The sequence below is a fragment of the Varroa jacobsoni genome, unplaced genomic scaffold, assembly GCF_002532875.2.
Source record: "Varroa jacobsoni isolate VJ856 unplaced genomic scaffold, vjacob_1.0 scaffold_820, whole genome shotgun sequence".
NCBI lineage: Eukaryota > Metazoa > Arthropoda > Arachnida > Mesostigmata > Varroidae > Varroa > Varroa jacobsoni.
Window position 1 is genome coordinate 209,696 of NW_019213722.1, and position 12,875 is coordinate 222,570.

The 12,875-nt window shown below is 42.6% G+C and overlaps 1 protein-coding gene across 4 annotated transcripts in view; it reads right to left on the bottom strand.

The window, feature by feature from the left end:
- Positions 1 to 12,875, bottom strand: part of l(2)k01209 (uridine-cytidine kinase-like lethal (2) k01209) — a 23,881-nt gene that overhangs the window by 9,199 nt on the left and 1,807 nt on the right. Inside the window, exon 1 of one of the 4 annotated variants that reach the window (XM_086969941.1) lies at positions 2,638 to 3,810. The exons of 2 other annotated variants lie outside the window; for them this stretch is intronic. In XM_086969941.1, the coding sequence (XP_086826067.1) occupies positions 2,638 to 2,687 (50 nt within the window). In that variant the 5' untranslated portion in view covers positions 2,688 to 3,810. Of the gene's footprint in view, positions 1 to 2,637; positions 3,811 to 12,875 lie in introns of those variants that run through there. One more of the 4 variants, XM_022839679.2, reaches the window with a different exon arrangement.

Here is a 12,875-nt window from a genome sequence, read left to right on the forward strand (position 1 = left end):
CTGGCCTGGCCTGGCCTGGCCTGGGCTGGGTTGACGTGAAAATAAAAACACACACAGAAATTCGCTTTTGTTTTCCATTCCGAAAGCAGTGAAACCGCTCAACGATTCGTTACGCACCATGTATCTATCTATATATATATATATATATATATATATATATATATATATATATATATGGTGTCCACTGTAGAAGACAAAAGAGAAACCATTTTCGACGCTGACCGCTAATCTTAGTTGCACGAAGTGGTGTGCTTTTGTATTCACGCAGATATATCGCCTGTATATTCAATGCAGTCACGACTCGCACGCGAATGTAACCTTTATGATTTTCAGCGGAACATTTTGTTTCATGCTCAAAGAAGCCGTCCTACTCCTTCTAAAAACAGCAAGTATGGCTTTTAGTAAAATCACTTGAAACTGGACGGAAAAAAATTGAGAAACTTACCATCGAGATAAAGGACTTGGCCAGGGCAACACCTACGTATGGAAAAAGCTGGGCACCAACAACACTAAGACATCGAGAGCATTAGAACAAGTTGAATACACCATTGGTACATTATGTTGAATACAAATGGGTACCAACGAGTATATCATTTGGCACAGACTAGTTTTCGCGGTTGGACGATGAAATCAATAGCGGTGCTGTTCCTGGCTGAATACCTATTTACTAACATTGTTACGGCGACATAAATACCCAGTTGGCATATTCTATCGTTTCACGCCGTTCGATTGAATTGAAGAATGAGTCTTTCCATGCGTTCAAAGCTACGTTCAACAGTAAGGTGTTCGATAAAAAAAAAAGGCAATGAAAAGGTCCATTTTCTGTATCCTGTTTGACCGCCTTCTATGCGTCTTTTCCATATCCGTTGACAAGGGTCCATATTAGAGTGAATTTATGGTAAATAATAAAAGTGATCGAGGTTTAACGAGGCACAATATTGCCACTCGGATCATAAACCGTCTTTATATAGAGAGCTGTGGTATACATCTCTGAGGATACCATGTGAGCACACACTTCCGGATTATAAAATCTTTCAACTCCTGTGGCCCGTACAATTTGACAACGACCTAAAAAGCTAAATAGGCTAATAAGCTGAATATATTTAATGTGTCCTGAGAAAAAGTCGTGACTGAGACCTCCCAAAAGGCAACGCTTCCTTCATATCGATGTGCTTTTCTATAAACAAGAGAACAGATTATTGACATGAGGCAATTTTATGCAAGAGCTGGCGCAATTATTCGAATCCAAACGTCTGATGTTTCTAGTGAATTATCGTTGCACAGTAGGCACACTAAGTATAATAGGTTTGGATTTGCCCTATATTATTTTAGTTATCATTGAGTACGCGAACAGATGGACGCGTGGAGGAGCGTGTCACGAGGTAAGTCGACGCTTTTAACAAATAAAGGAAATATTAACTCCTAGGCACGCATCGCGGGAGCCATCAGAAAGAACAAATCGCTGTCCATGCAGGAAGCGGCTATTTCCGACTAAGCACATATTCGAAGTACTGTTGTCCGCTAAATAGATAGTCGAGATATCTGCGACGGTCCAGCCTCGAAACGTCTTAGCTTTGCGATCGGGGTTGTTGGTTGCTTTTAAACGTAGCGGGCGTGAGTTTTAAATTGAGTATCTGCAACATAATATTAGCTAGTCTTGACGACCACATACAAAATTCTGTTGGCCAACGGTCTGCCGCAGACATTGCCCGGCCTTTTAGGCCAGCCATTGTCACGGGGAACGAAGAATAGTTTGTTAGAATAAATGCTAAAAATTTACTGTAATTTTCTCGACGTTTTTATCTACACTATGGCTTATTTGTCTATTTATATCATTCATCATAAAGGCCATGTATATATGTTTAGTGTAGATAGGCCCCAGTGGCCAAAGTACTGGTAGAAACTGTATCCAACTTTTTGCTAGTCTAGAACTTGTAAGAGTATATTTAAGTTGTTACTCACTTGAGGCGTTCATATGTATACATAGAAAAAGCAAGACAACAGATAAAAGTAATCACTATCGTTTACAGCGGCAAGCACTGGGCTGTGTTTGCGGTAATATTCTATAATACCGTATTGATCGCATACGACCACTAACACGGTTTGGTTACTTAGCCTAGGTAAGCCTGGTCCCTTGTAGCTTCTAATTTGCTCTCTAGAATGGACTCCGGACACCTATATGTTGACATAGGAGAAACAATATACACTACCTTGACATGTGCGCCATGCTTAGGCAAAATTATAGTCGGGCATCGACTGTTACACTAATAGATCTATACTGCATTTCCGTCTCGAATTGTCGAAGTACCCAGGGACCGGATGTCTTTTTCAATACGAATCTACATAAATGAATGGAATCCCTTGCCGTCAGGCTTAACTGTTGTTTAAACCAAGTGTCGGCAATAGCAGTGCACAACACTGGAAAACTCTAAGCACAGATTTTGTTTCTGCTACGGTATGAATAACATATTGTTCTTAGTCTTATACGACAGTACCTATTTCATGTCAAGGTCCTGTAGAACAGCCACCGGCTACTACCGCTACGCGACCAAACAGACCCTTATAATCGAAGTACACCGTTACAGCCCCGGGTTTTAGTTGATTCGCGTTGTTATGCTTAACGTACTTAATGCTTACCACTCGGAGCTGGCCGAGCTTGGCGGATCACGATCTTTTTCCGCAACCATCGCGTCGACTTTCCGCCGCTCCGAACCTGGATATGAAAATGACGCCCAGCTGACTCTCTTGCAACCGTGGACGCAGCTAGAGAGTTTAATAACACTATGGCAGTTCTTATATCATCAAATGACACCCACCTAATCCACTATATATATGCATTTCTCGTTTAGTTGTCACGTTTATTAGTGAAGTATCAGTTTTTCTATTCACGCTCACCCGACTTGTCCGGATCCGCTACAGGCATAAACTGAGAAAGACAATTTTTTCGATGTTCATAGTGATCCTGATCAATGTTAGAAGGGGTAACGATTCACCCTCTCTCCCCTCAATGGCGAAGTAGATAGCGACAAGTTGATGAGGTATTGTTCTTATCTTATGGCAGAGACGACGACAGCAACAAACACGTCACACCTCTAGAACGATTGCACAGCTAAGCACATACCATTTCACAAACATAACAAATCAAGCAAGCGAACGCTATACTATCCAGTTCGCCGGTGATTTTTCTAGCTGATTGTCCGCTAATTGATCTTGGCATCGGCGATGTATGTCATTGAATAGTTCGCCACTTCCCGTTCTATTTAACTGCGACTTTTTACACAGCACTTAAGTAGATACCTGAAGCTAGTCCAGCTAAATGGATGTTTCTGGTTACCCCCAGCTAGTGTTGGTTCGCTGTTTTCACGCCGGGTCTCAGGGCGGCGTGCGTCTGCTGTGCGTAGGGTCCTCTCGCGGCCGATGGCCGTTGGCCGAATGGTAAATAACGACTACCGGCTGGCCGACAACGCTAATCTTCTACCTTTACTTAAATCATTTATAGCTGCAAGCTCTTGTTGATGCTGCAGCGTGTTCGTCTTTCACTCAGCAAGAGAATTCCGTTCCTTTAGCTGTCCATAGCGGCTGTAGCCAGCAATAGCAGCGGCACTAGATGGCTGGCGTGTGAGTGAGAGTGCCTCCCTGACGGACCGCTGGTTTAGCCCGCGCCGCTGGCGGCCGGTGCGCGAGTACTGCTATTAATACGAGTGGCGTGAAACAGCCATAACTGTACAAGTCTAGCAAGCGTTTGATTAACGGTGAGTATGACAAGCTGAAATCAAGACCCAGCTAATAGCACCATTCTAGCTTTTTCCCCTTACGGTGTTCGTACCGTACTAGCAACTCATGCAACTTGCACGAGATAGCGACATTGGTGACAGCTATATTTATACGCAAAAACTGTCAACGCGGCGGCCGCGACATTATTCAAGGGTGCGACGACGATTGGCGCTATTCTCCTGCTGAAATCGTTATCGTTGCCGCTCGTACTGGATGAAATATATTGCAGGACACGAGGCCTGTCGATCTGAACGAAAACAAAATCAGGACAATACCCAGTAGGGAAGGGATGTACCGTGTCAACAATGACGCCACGACATAAACAGCAGTCATTGTAAAGCCAGGATCCTCACGATATACGAGCGATGCCTGCCATTAATGGCTGAACTAGTTCAATGATTGTTTTCGCTTTCACCGTAAGCGGAACCGGACTTGGGACGGCCGCGGCGGCACGGTCACAAACACGGTTGCAATTAGCGGACGGAACGGCCACACCAACCGCGCACAAGTTCCGCGATAAACAAATGGCTAAATGATGAGAACCATAAAAGCAATAGCCTGTGTTCATTGCATACAGCGGGCTACGCCACTATGCCAACAGGCCTCTCTGTCAGCCCGTAGAACTTTGTGTGATGTCGAAATGTTAGTGTTGAATTTCCCCTACAGCTGCCGCTGCACATCGTTCACATTTGTACATGTGTAGATTACTATTAGGAACTCGTTGACGCTGGCCGAACGGTCGCCCACTGAGCAGGCGAACAAATTCTGCGAAGCCCGCGGTCTCAGCTGGTCCCTTCCTTGTCCTTTACGGAAGAGGTAAATGGGCCAATCAGCACAACAATACGGAGTATACTTAAATCACAAGAGCAACTGGGCAAAAAAGTGCTGTACAACAGCCGTTAGCTTCGGGATTCACTTATACCGCTATGATAGCTTCGTATGTCAGAATCATTTTAAAAACAGACATACTACTGTCAAAAGTTTCACGCTTTTTCGTCATAGATGATCACGGCGGCTAGCTGTCTTGACGGTCAAAATAATAGAAAAAGCCGGTCCCACCAACCGAGCGGATAGACATATCGTTGGTAGGGTTTAAGCAGACCGATGAGCGGGGCGAGACTTACATAGAGAGCGAGGGCGGACCCAAACAAGCCGCCGCTGGGGTTCCGAAGACACACGTAAGAGTTGTCGGGATGAATCCGCAGATTCAGAGAGGGTTTCATAATATAGCTTATGCACTGTTCGATTACGATGTAAGAAAAAATGTCCCAGATAGGAGTTGATTTGTATGCACTCTAATACGGTCACTGCTATTGTACAATAATATATAATTAGTTGCATACGATAACAATTTGTTTGTACTTTGGAGTGTTTCCACGGAAGGTTCATTAAGATTTATGAATACAGGCCAAATTGTCAAAGGGACTGTACGTCAGCAGTGTCCCCTATGTTGAATCGCAGATGCAACTTTATCTGAATAATGCACGAACTATTTTGACAATAACTTTAAGGCAACGATTTAATAAGTCTATAACTTTAAGCGTTTCGATCAACGTAGATTGTAGACTCCAATTACTCCCATATAAAGGTATCTCCTATCAAATCCCGACCGTCGTATGATGAGTCAAAGCGTGTAGACGCTGTTGAAGCCGCTCGTCTCGTCTCGTCTCGTCTTTCTCCATAACAGTAGTAAAGTATAGAATAGGTAGTAAAGTTATAGGTTTCGGCGCCCTTCGACGCAACAAAAAAGACAGCTATGGATAAAGGCCTTGCAGATCCTAATTTGATCCGAATAGTCATCACTAGGCGCCTGACCAAGTGGCTTTCAACGAAGCGCCTGCCCCTGTTGTAGGCGATATCACAACCCGCCAAGCACGGTCTGAAATGAGTGATCATATCACGGGCAGCAACGTGGCAGTCACGGTTGTGGCTTGTGAAGCAGCTGAATCAAACAGCGTGAAAATAAGATTGACTCAGGGTTACCATAGTGTCTGGTTAAAAGGTCCTATTTATAGGAGACCAGCCTTTGGACGAGCGGTCTGCCAGGTAAAAGCCGTCTCTTTAGCAGCACCAACAAATATAGAACGGGAGAGCATCAGACTTACAGAAACAGATGGCGTGGGAACGAGTGCCAACTGGACCATCGAATCAATAGATGCCCTGCAGCTCAAACAGGATACCATGATCAATTAATCAGTCCAGTGATCAGCATAAAAGAGGCATTGGTATTCGTGCACGATAAATATAAGGGCGAACTACTTTTTAACTTTATGTACGTATGGCTCATCTATACAACGACGTATACGACAATATAGAAATGAAGCGACCACGTTTTTGGCACACGCCACCAACAAGATGACTTCTATGATGAGTCAGTAGCGATCTTCCGCTAGACACTGCATTGCCTATAGATATTACATACAGTTCTAATAGCAATGGTGATTTTCCAAATACGTTTCTGCACACATTTGCCGTTTGTGACTGTGGCAAAAACCAGCCAGCTAGCTAGTTACGTTGCTGAAGGTAGATACTTGCCCCGTGGGTAAGTCAAAAAGTGGCTTGTATATTTAGCCGTTTAGCCATGTCTACAAAGAACTTGCAAGCTCATCGGTAACTAAGGAAATTTGAATTTCTTAAAACCCTATTGCACGAATGGCAAGTAATCGATAAAATATTCTCGCCGGGCTATGTTTTATGCCTCATAAGGCTACGACAAAAAACTTTTCCAAGTTTCCTAGCTGAAAGCAACTTGAGCGGCATTGGGATACCAGCACAACCTTTATATAGTGAAATCTGTTTCAAATTCAATAACTAATTAAGGACGTATCGAAGTTCAAAAAAGAACTAGCTACATGTTTTTTTATTGTGATCGATCTTTGGTTAGTTGTGCTATCTCATCCTCAAATAAGGTAAGCTCGAATATTCAAAACCTGTCAGCGAAAGAAAATACCTCTCAGTTGCTCTACCATAGGAGTTCAGGTTTGCGGTCCTCTGAAATCAAAAAGAAGAGACACCTAAAGCCTATCTGACGACAAAGCGATTTGAATTCTACTCTTTATCACCTTAAACTTTCAATGGAAAGTTTTTCAGCTATTAGAACAGGTCGAAGTTTGTCACTATATTATACTATACCCAAATGAAGTACTAGAGTTATGTATGTAGCTATGAGATACTAAAATCGGCGGTATGTCGGGCTTTCGACGTTCGACCAACGAGCCGATAAATGCCAGAGGCTATGTTATGGTGTTTCGACGGTAATTTTAAGCAATCCTAAGCTTACAAACACCATATCTGGACTCGTCCCCATCCATCGCACCCCGGACTACCTTCAGGCCAAATTTACATTCTAGCGTGGTAACGAGACCGTATTCGATTGGAGGAAATGATTCCAAATAATTTCTACACAATCGACTCCTTCCGGGAAAACTCACCAGCGGTCGTATAAAATGGTGCTTGTCCACATAAACGTTGTAGTTAAAAAGCCCGTTGTCGGACTCAGTAGATTCGGGCTTCGATGTTATTTTCGAGTTGATGCTTTAGCCATAAAGTTGACATACTAATTACATAAATTGTGTTCTGATTTTAAATGCGCCATGTTCAACATTTATTTACTAATAGACAGACATACAATAGGTGAGGTACATGCTCGATCTAGCCCTTGGATCTCGTGTGTATGCCTGCCAATCGACAACGAACGATAATAACATTATGCTTAAGTGTAAGATTGAACAGTCCTTTACTGATTCCATTGTATCGGACTTAATTCCGGTGAAATTATAAATGATCGTCTGATCTAATCTTGGCCGCCACACAAAATGACCGGGCGGACGTTTACTTTCGGCCCAATAGAGGTGGTAACATAACGGCCAAAATTACTTTTTTGTCAAATAGCTTCTTGACAGCTTTGTCAGTGGGAAATTTTTTGAATGATGGGAATAGTGCTCTTGGGCATAACCAGGCAAGCCTTGATTTCTTCGGAGCTGTCAACAGAGCTAGCTCACGAGATAGAAGCGAGACCTCTGATGAAGTACTGGCCACAAGTTTCTTATATATCTACTAGAAGTTGACATTTCGAGATAAAATAATAGAATTTACGTGCACATCGGGAATACGTATTCTACGTACACAGCTATCTTATGTCTGTATATCAGTATCAATTAGTTCAGATGCTCAAATTATTTATCCTGATCTATCTACATGTTTATTGATATCAATGCTTAGTTACCATATAGTCTTTAAATTCTACAAATTTATATTTAGTTTATCCGGGCATTAAAATTATACAGACAACATAAACAGTACATGTACATAGATATATTCGTATGACCTAGGATCTACGTAGTAATCCTAATCGGAACTGGAACCTCGTGGTTCCAGTTCCGATTAGGACTGAACCTTCTCACTTATGGACCTACCAGGACACGCTGTAGTGGCTCAAATAAGAGCAAGTGCTTTTTTCAGATTTAGTTCCTGTGTAGTTTTAGGTTTTATGTTTTCGCGGCAAAAATGGGCTCCATTCGTACTGCTGCCTTCGGCCATAGATCGATTTATGTTCTCTATGGATGCGTCACCTTTCAGAACCCCGTCCCTTCGTGCGAAGAAGTATAACGTTGCGTACGTTTTAGATTGAGTGGTAGGCTTGGTGTCTCATCTTCTTTGTATGACGAGAACAACGGACAGCAGAGAGAAACAGTGATGTGTCCACTGGACAATGTTTAATTGGATTAGCGATTTTATGTTAGACAGTGAATGTTAGGAAAGAGCGCGCGTTGTTACCCAGAATCCTCAAAAAGGGAACGACCGATTATGCCTTAAGCTCAATCCTGTTATTTGTTAGCACTCAGCTCTCCCTGGGAGTAGATAAAACCAACTATAACTCTATACGTCTAATATTTGGAGAAGAACATCATTTTTTTGACGTTTTAGCCTAGTTTGGAACTAGACACTCTACGCTCTCAGAAATACGTGTTACAATAATAAATATGAAACGTCCAACGACGTACTGCTCATTAGATAACGCGAGTTTTTTTTTTCTTTCTTTTTATTGTCTTTAGCTTCCCCTGTGACCGTATAAAGTAGACAACTGACCATACGGCGCTTAATGCTGTGTCAGGTTGCAGTGACTGACCTGCACAGAATCGAGTTGGCAGGACGATAGAACGAACGCGCTGTCGTCAGATATATTCGTTATTCCGCAGTTTGAATTGCCCAACGGGCTGCAGTACGTCGCCTATGTGGCGTAGATCGGGTGCAATATAGCCAGTATACGCGGCGACCGGCAACGTATTGCACGGACCGTGTCCTACGTTTTTAGATTGACAGCGACAGAATGCTTGAAACAGTAGATGACATAAGGGCTTTCCTGCTGTTCCATGCAACGATCTAATCCGCAATCGAGACCACCGTTTGTTACACAGTCAACAAGTTTCCTTTTTTTGCATCTGTATACTTGCTACAGTCCATGTGAATTTCTCATAGAGGAACTTTTTTTTCTAATTACGAATCAAGTCTGTCACTGGCGTAATAATTCATTAGAGAGTAGTGTGCTTGAGAAATGCATGTTACTCAAAGATGGCTTCCGTTTAGCTTAGTAGCTAGTCGACTAGCGACATCTCGTCGACGCTCTGTATCGAGAGATTTCTATGTATTCTCTAAGAATTATCTTGTTCAATAGCTAAATCGCCAAACAGATCTTTCTACTCAGTCGAATAATATTGACAACTGATACACATATTGAAATAGTAGTTGGCTCTCCAGAGTTAAGTGTGTGTCCGAAAAAACAGTAGAACGTTTCCTCCATAGGGCGCCTCCATTACCTCCGGCTCTGATAGTGTTATACCAACTGCTGGCGAAAAATCTACAGGGTACGCTCTAATCATACTTAAGTCAGAATCATACGTTTAAACCCGCTAGACGCTTAAAACTGAAGTGAGCTTCAAGTAGAACGATATAGTGCACACAACAATGCAGACGAGAGGAACAAATAGTATTTATAAAAAGGTATTGAATCATTATTTTACCCATTTAGCGTAATTTTGCAGCAGAGAACTTTGCGTCGAACCATGTACTAATTGCGCCCCTGACAAGTCCTACCAAAAAACACGAACGGCATGCAAAACAACAAGATATGATCACGCACTGTTTCTCAACTTGAGAATCCATTATACGGGACATATCGTGCGGGCCGTAACGCTTTTGGAAAATCTACACCAATTTTAACCCGTATTACGTTGGGAGCAGGCTTAGGAAAGTGGGGCGTCACTGGCCCCTCGTGACATATGGGGGCTCTACTAAGCGCAGAAAATAAATCCGCTAGCGAGTTCGACTACGGGCGTTATCGTTAAGTTAAAGTATGAGGCTATATATGCAAGAATAGATCGTAGGTAAAATACCTAATCGGCATACAATCGAAAAACTAAGCTTCAGTTAAGCGGTGTTTTTTTTAGATACCTATGATTGGAACTCTGCTTTAATAATACACTAATGGCAGTCATTAACAGCGGGCTGATACTCCAACAATGGCCTTCATTAAATATTCTCCGACCTGCCCTCACAAGAAGCTGCTATTAAATCTGATGATATTTATTATTTTCGTCTGCGGATGAAATCACCGCTTGGCATTGCGGTGTCGGAACGAAAACGCTCCGCATCGGTGATGACGTGTTCGCGTGTCCGGTAGCTGTTTGCGCGAATCCTTCTGGCCATAGCTGTTCCTAGCGTAAACTCAGGCCGAGATTGAGGGTGAGAGAAGTTACCTAACAATGAAAGTAAAGGAGTCTTGCCCCATGTGTCACGCCATACGTGACGCTGTGCAGAACTAATCCTCTGCGGTGTCGAAGCTCGAAACGCATGAGTGTCGAAGATGCGTATCATTTTTTGCTATCACACGCCACAGAATTCGCGGGAGTCGACTCATAAGCTGAGTAAAATATACCTGAAAAACCCGTTTTCGTATTCATGAAAGATATACACGTAAGCAAAAGTCGAAAGAAACGGGATGCTGTCCAGATCGGCATAAATCATAGGACCAACTACTGTAGCCTGTTATCGCTGTTAAAGCCAACTTCTACTATTTTGATTCAGAGTAAATCCTGAGCTGTAGAGGATAGCGCTAATAGCCTAGCCCGATTGTATTTTCAACTGTTCTATCTATTAAGCTCTACGTGGCTTTCTGCAACTACTGAATTTTTGGATAGGGGCCTCGGTGTTAGAAATCCTATCACGCTAATCACGACGATCATAAGATAAGTTCGGCCAAATGCAACAGTGAATCTTCTCTTGGCATATGGCTTGATCGTCAAAACATTGCGTATCTTCCACATTACCGAAATAGGTCACTTACTGTACTAAACTTGTTACGCGTAAATATTGTTAATTGTTTGTTAAGGCTATTTTACGCAATAGAACTACAGTCTGAGCTCTGTCAAATCATTGCTTAGTAATGTTGACTTCATCGTAAGAAGAATATATCTTCGGCAAGGTTAACTGATAAACAAATCGACAAAACGTAAGAGTAATAGCAACACTTAGACCCGCGCTCTGTACGGTTTACTAGAGTAGACATGTTTTTGTCTGGCGTTCGCCCTTTATTCCGACGATGGCATTGTCAGCACCGACGCCCCAATGACCCTGCGTATGGATAGCTATGATTTTGAGGGCTTGCAGCTGCCTATGCATAGAGCCATTCGTTTAGCCTTGAGTAACTTCCATCAGATTGTCTTTCGACTCAATTTCAAATCGGCGAAACTAAAAATATAGTCCCTTACAATGCTTGGATCATTTTAACGTGTAGACGTCTCGATTTATAATGTCTATATGACGATCACGCCAATGATGTCTGCGCACTTTAGGCCGCTAGACGAATGTTGTTACGGCACTAACATTCAGCTAGAGACCCTAATGCTACATATGGTCCAAGTTGACCCAGAGGATTTTTCGTCGCATCTATAGCTAAGTACGCTAATAAAATGTAATAAGAATTTAAATATATTGTTTGCGATGGATGTGCCGAGCGTCGAAGGAACTTCCACTTCGCACAGAAACTTTTACGTTTTTTCTGTATCCTATGGGTACTGTCGATAGGTATTTTAATCAGGTAACTGGCTCCCAACACGAAACGAACCCAGGTGCGAATTCGAGTAAATTCGTCGACCACTAAATTATCGCTCAGGACCCAGAGCGTAGACTTCGGTAGCCCGTAACTCATAGGTCGTTGTATAATTACGCTGTAAAATATAGTTATCCAGATACAGGTTTTTATGTCGGTGTAAAACTCCGATAGCCGATAAGCAGCTGTACGCTATAACAATCGGTTATACTGTATTTTTGTGCTGCCTAACAGGTGCTCGGCAAAACATTCTGGATCAAAGAAATCTGTCGCTGGCCATATCTCATTTATGCTAGCAGCGGTATGTCCTGTCCAGCTTCTATCATATCGCGAGGCTTAAGGTCACTGCGCTGGAAACTTTTTAACCTGCAAATCGGCATCTGTCATCAGTTCACCTAAGAATATAGTCAAGTAGTCATAATGCTGGTTTTTGACGGGAAGTCCCTTGAGTGTAGAGCGCTCATAACAGCCACAGGATTCAACGTTTACCTGTACGCCATAGAAGCTGACAACTGTGCTAACAATGTAACTAAAACTAGGTGTGATCAGGCTGGCCCACTATAAATGCTATGCTGATGATTTGTACATATTTGTTTGATTTCAGTTGACTAGTTCGTGTGGTTGTCTGGGATGTGACCGTTGGGCAGTCGCAGTCGCCCTGGGCTCGTCTACGTTGACCATTAAATCGTCTTTCTCAGTTGCCAAATAGGGTCAAGAAGATAATTTGGCACCTGTAAATTTAGCGTATATCTGGCTACATGGCCTCATCGTTATTAATAGTTTACAGAAAACTCATTCATCATTATTGGTTATCTTTTTTACAATAATCGAGCAGACATATTACTATCGATCAGACAATACGGCTGGCTTTCGGCACGGAACAACGTATGTTGGAGCTTAGTTTCGAGTCTAAACTGTCACGGGTACCTAAGTTTAACAGCGAACGCGTCGTCACCGCGTAATTCATGGACGTGCAACTAAAAAAAATCCACCA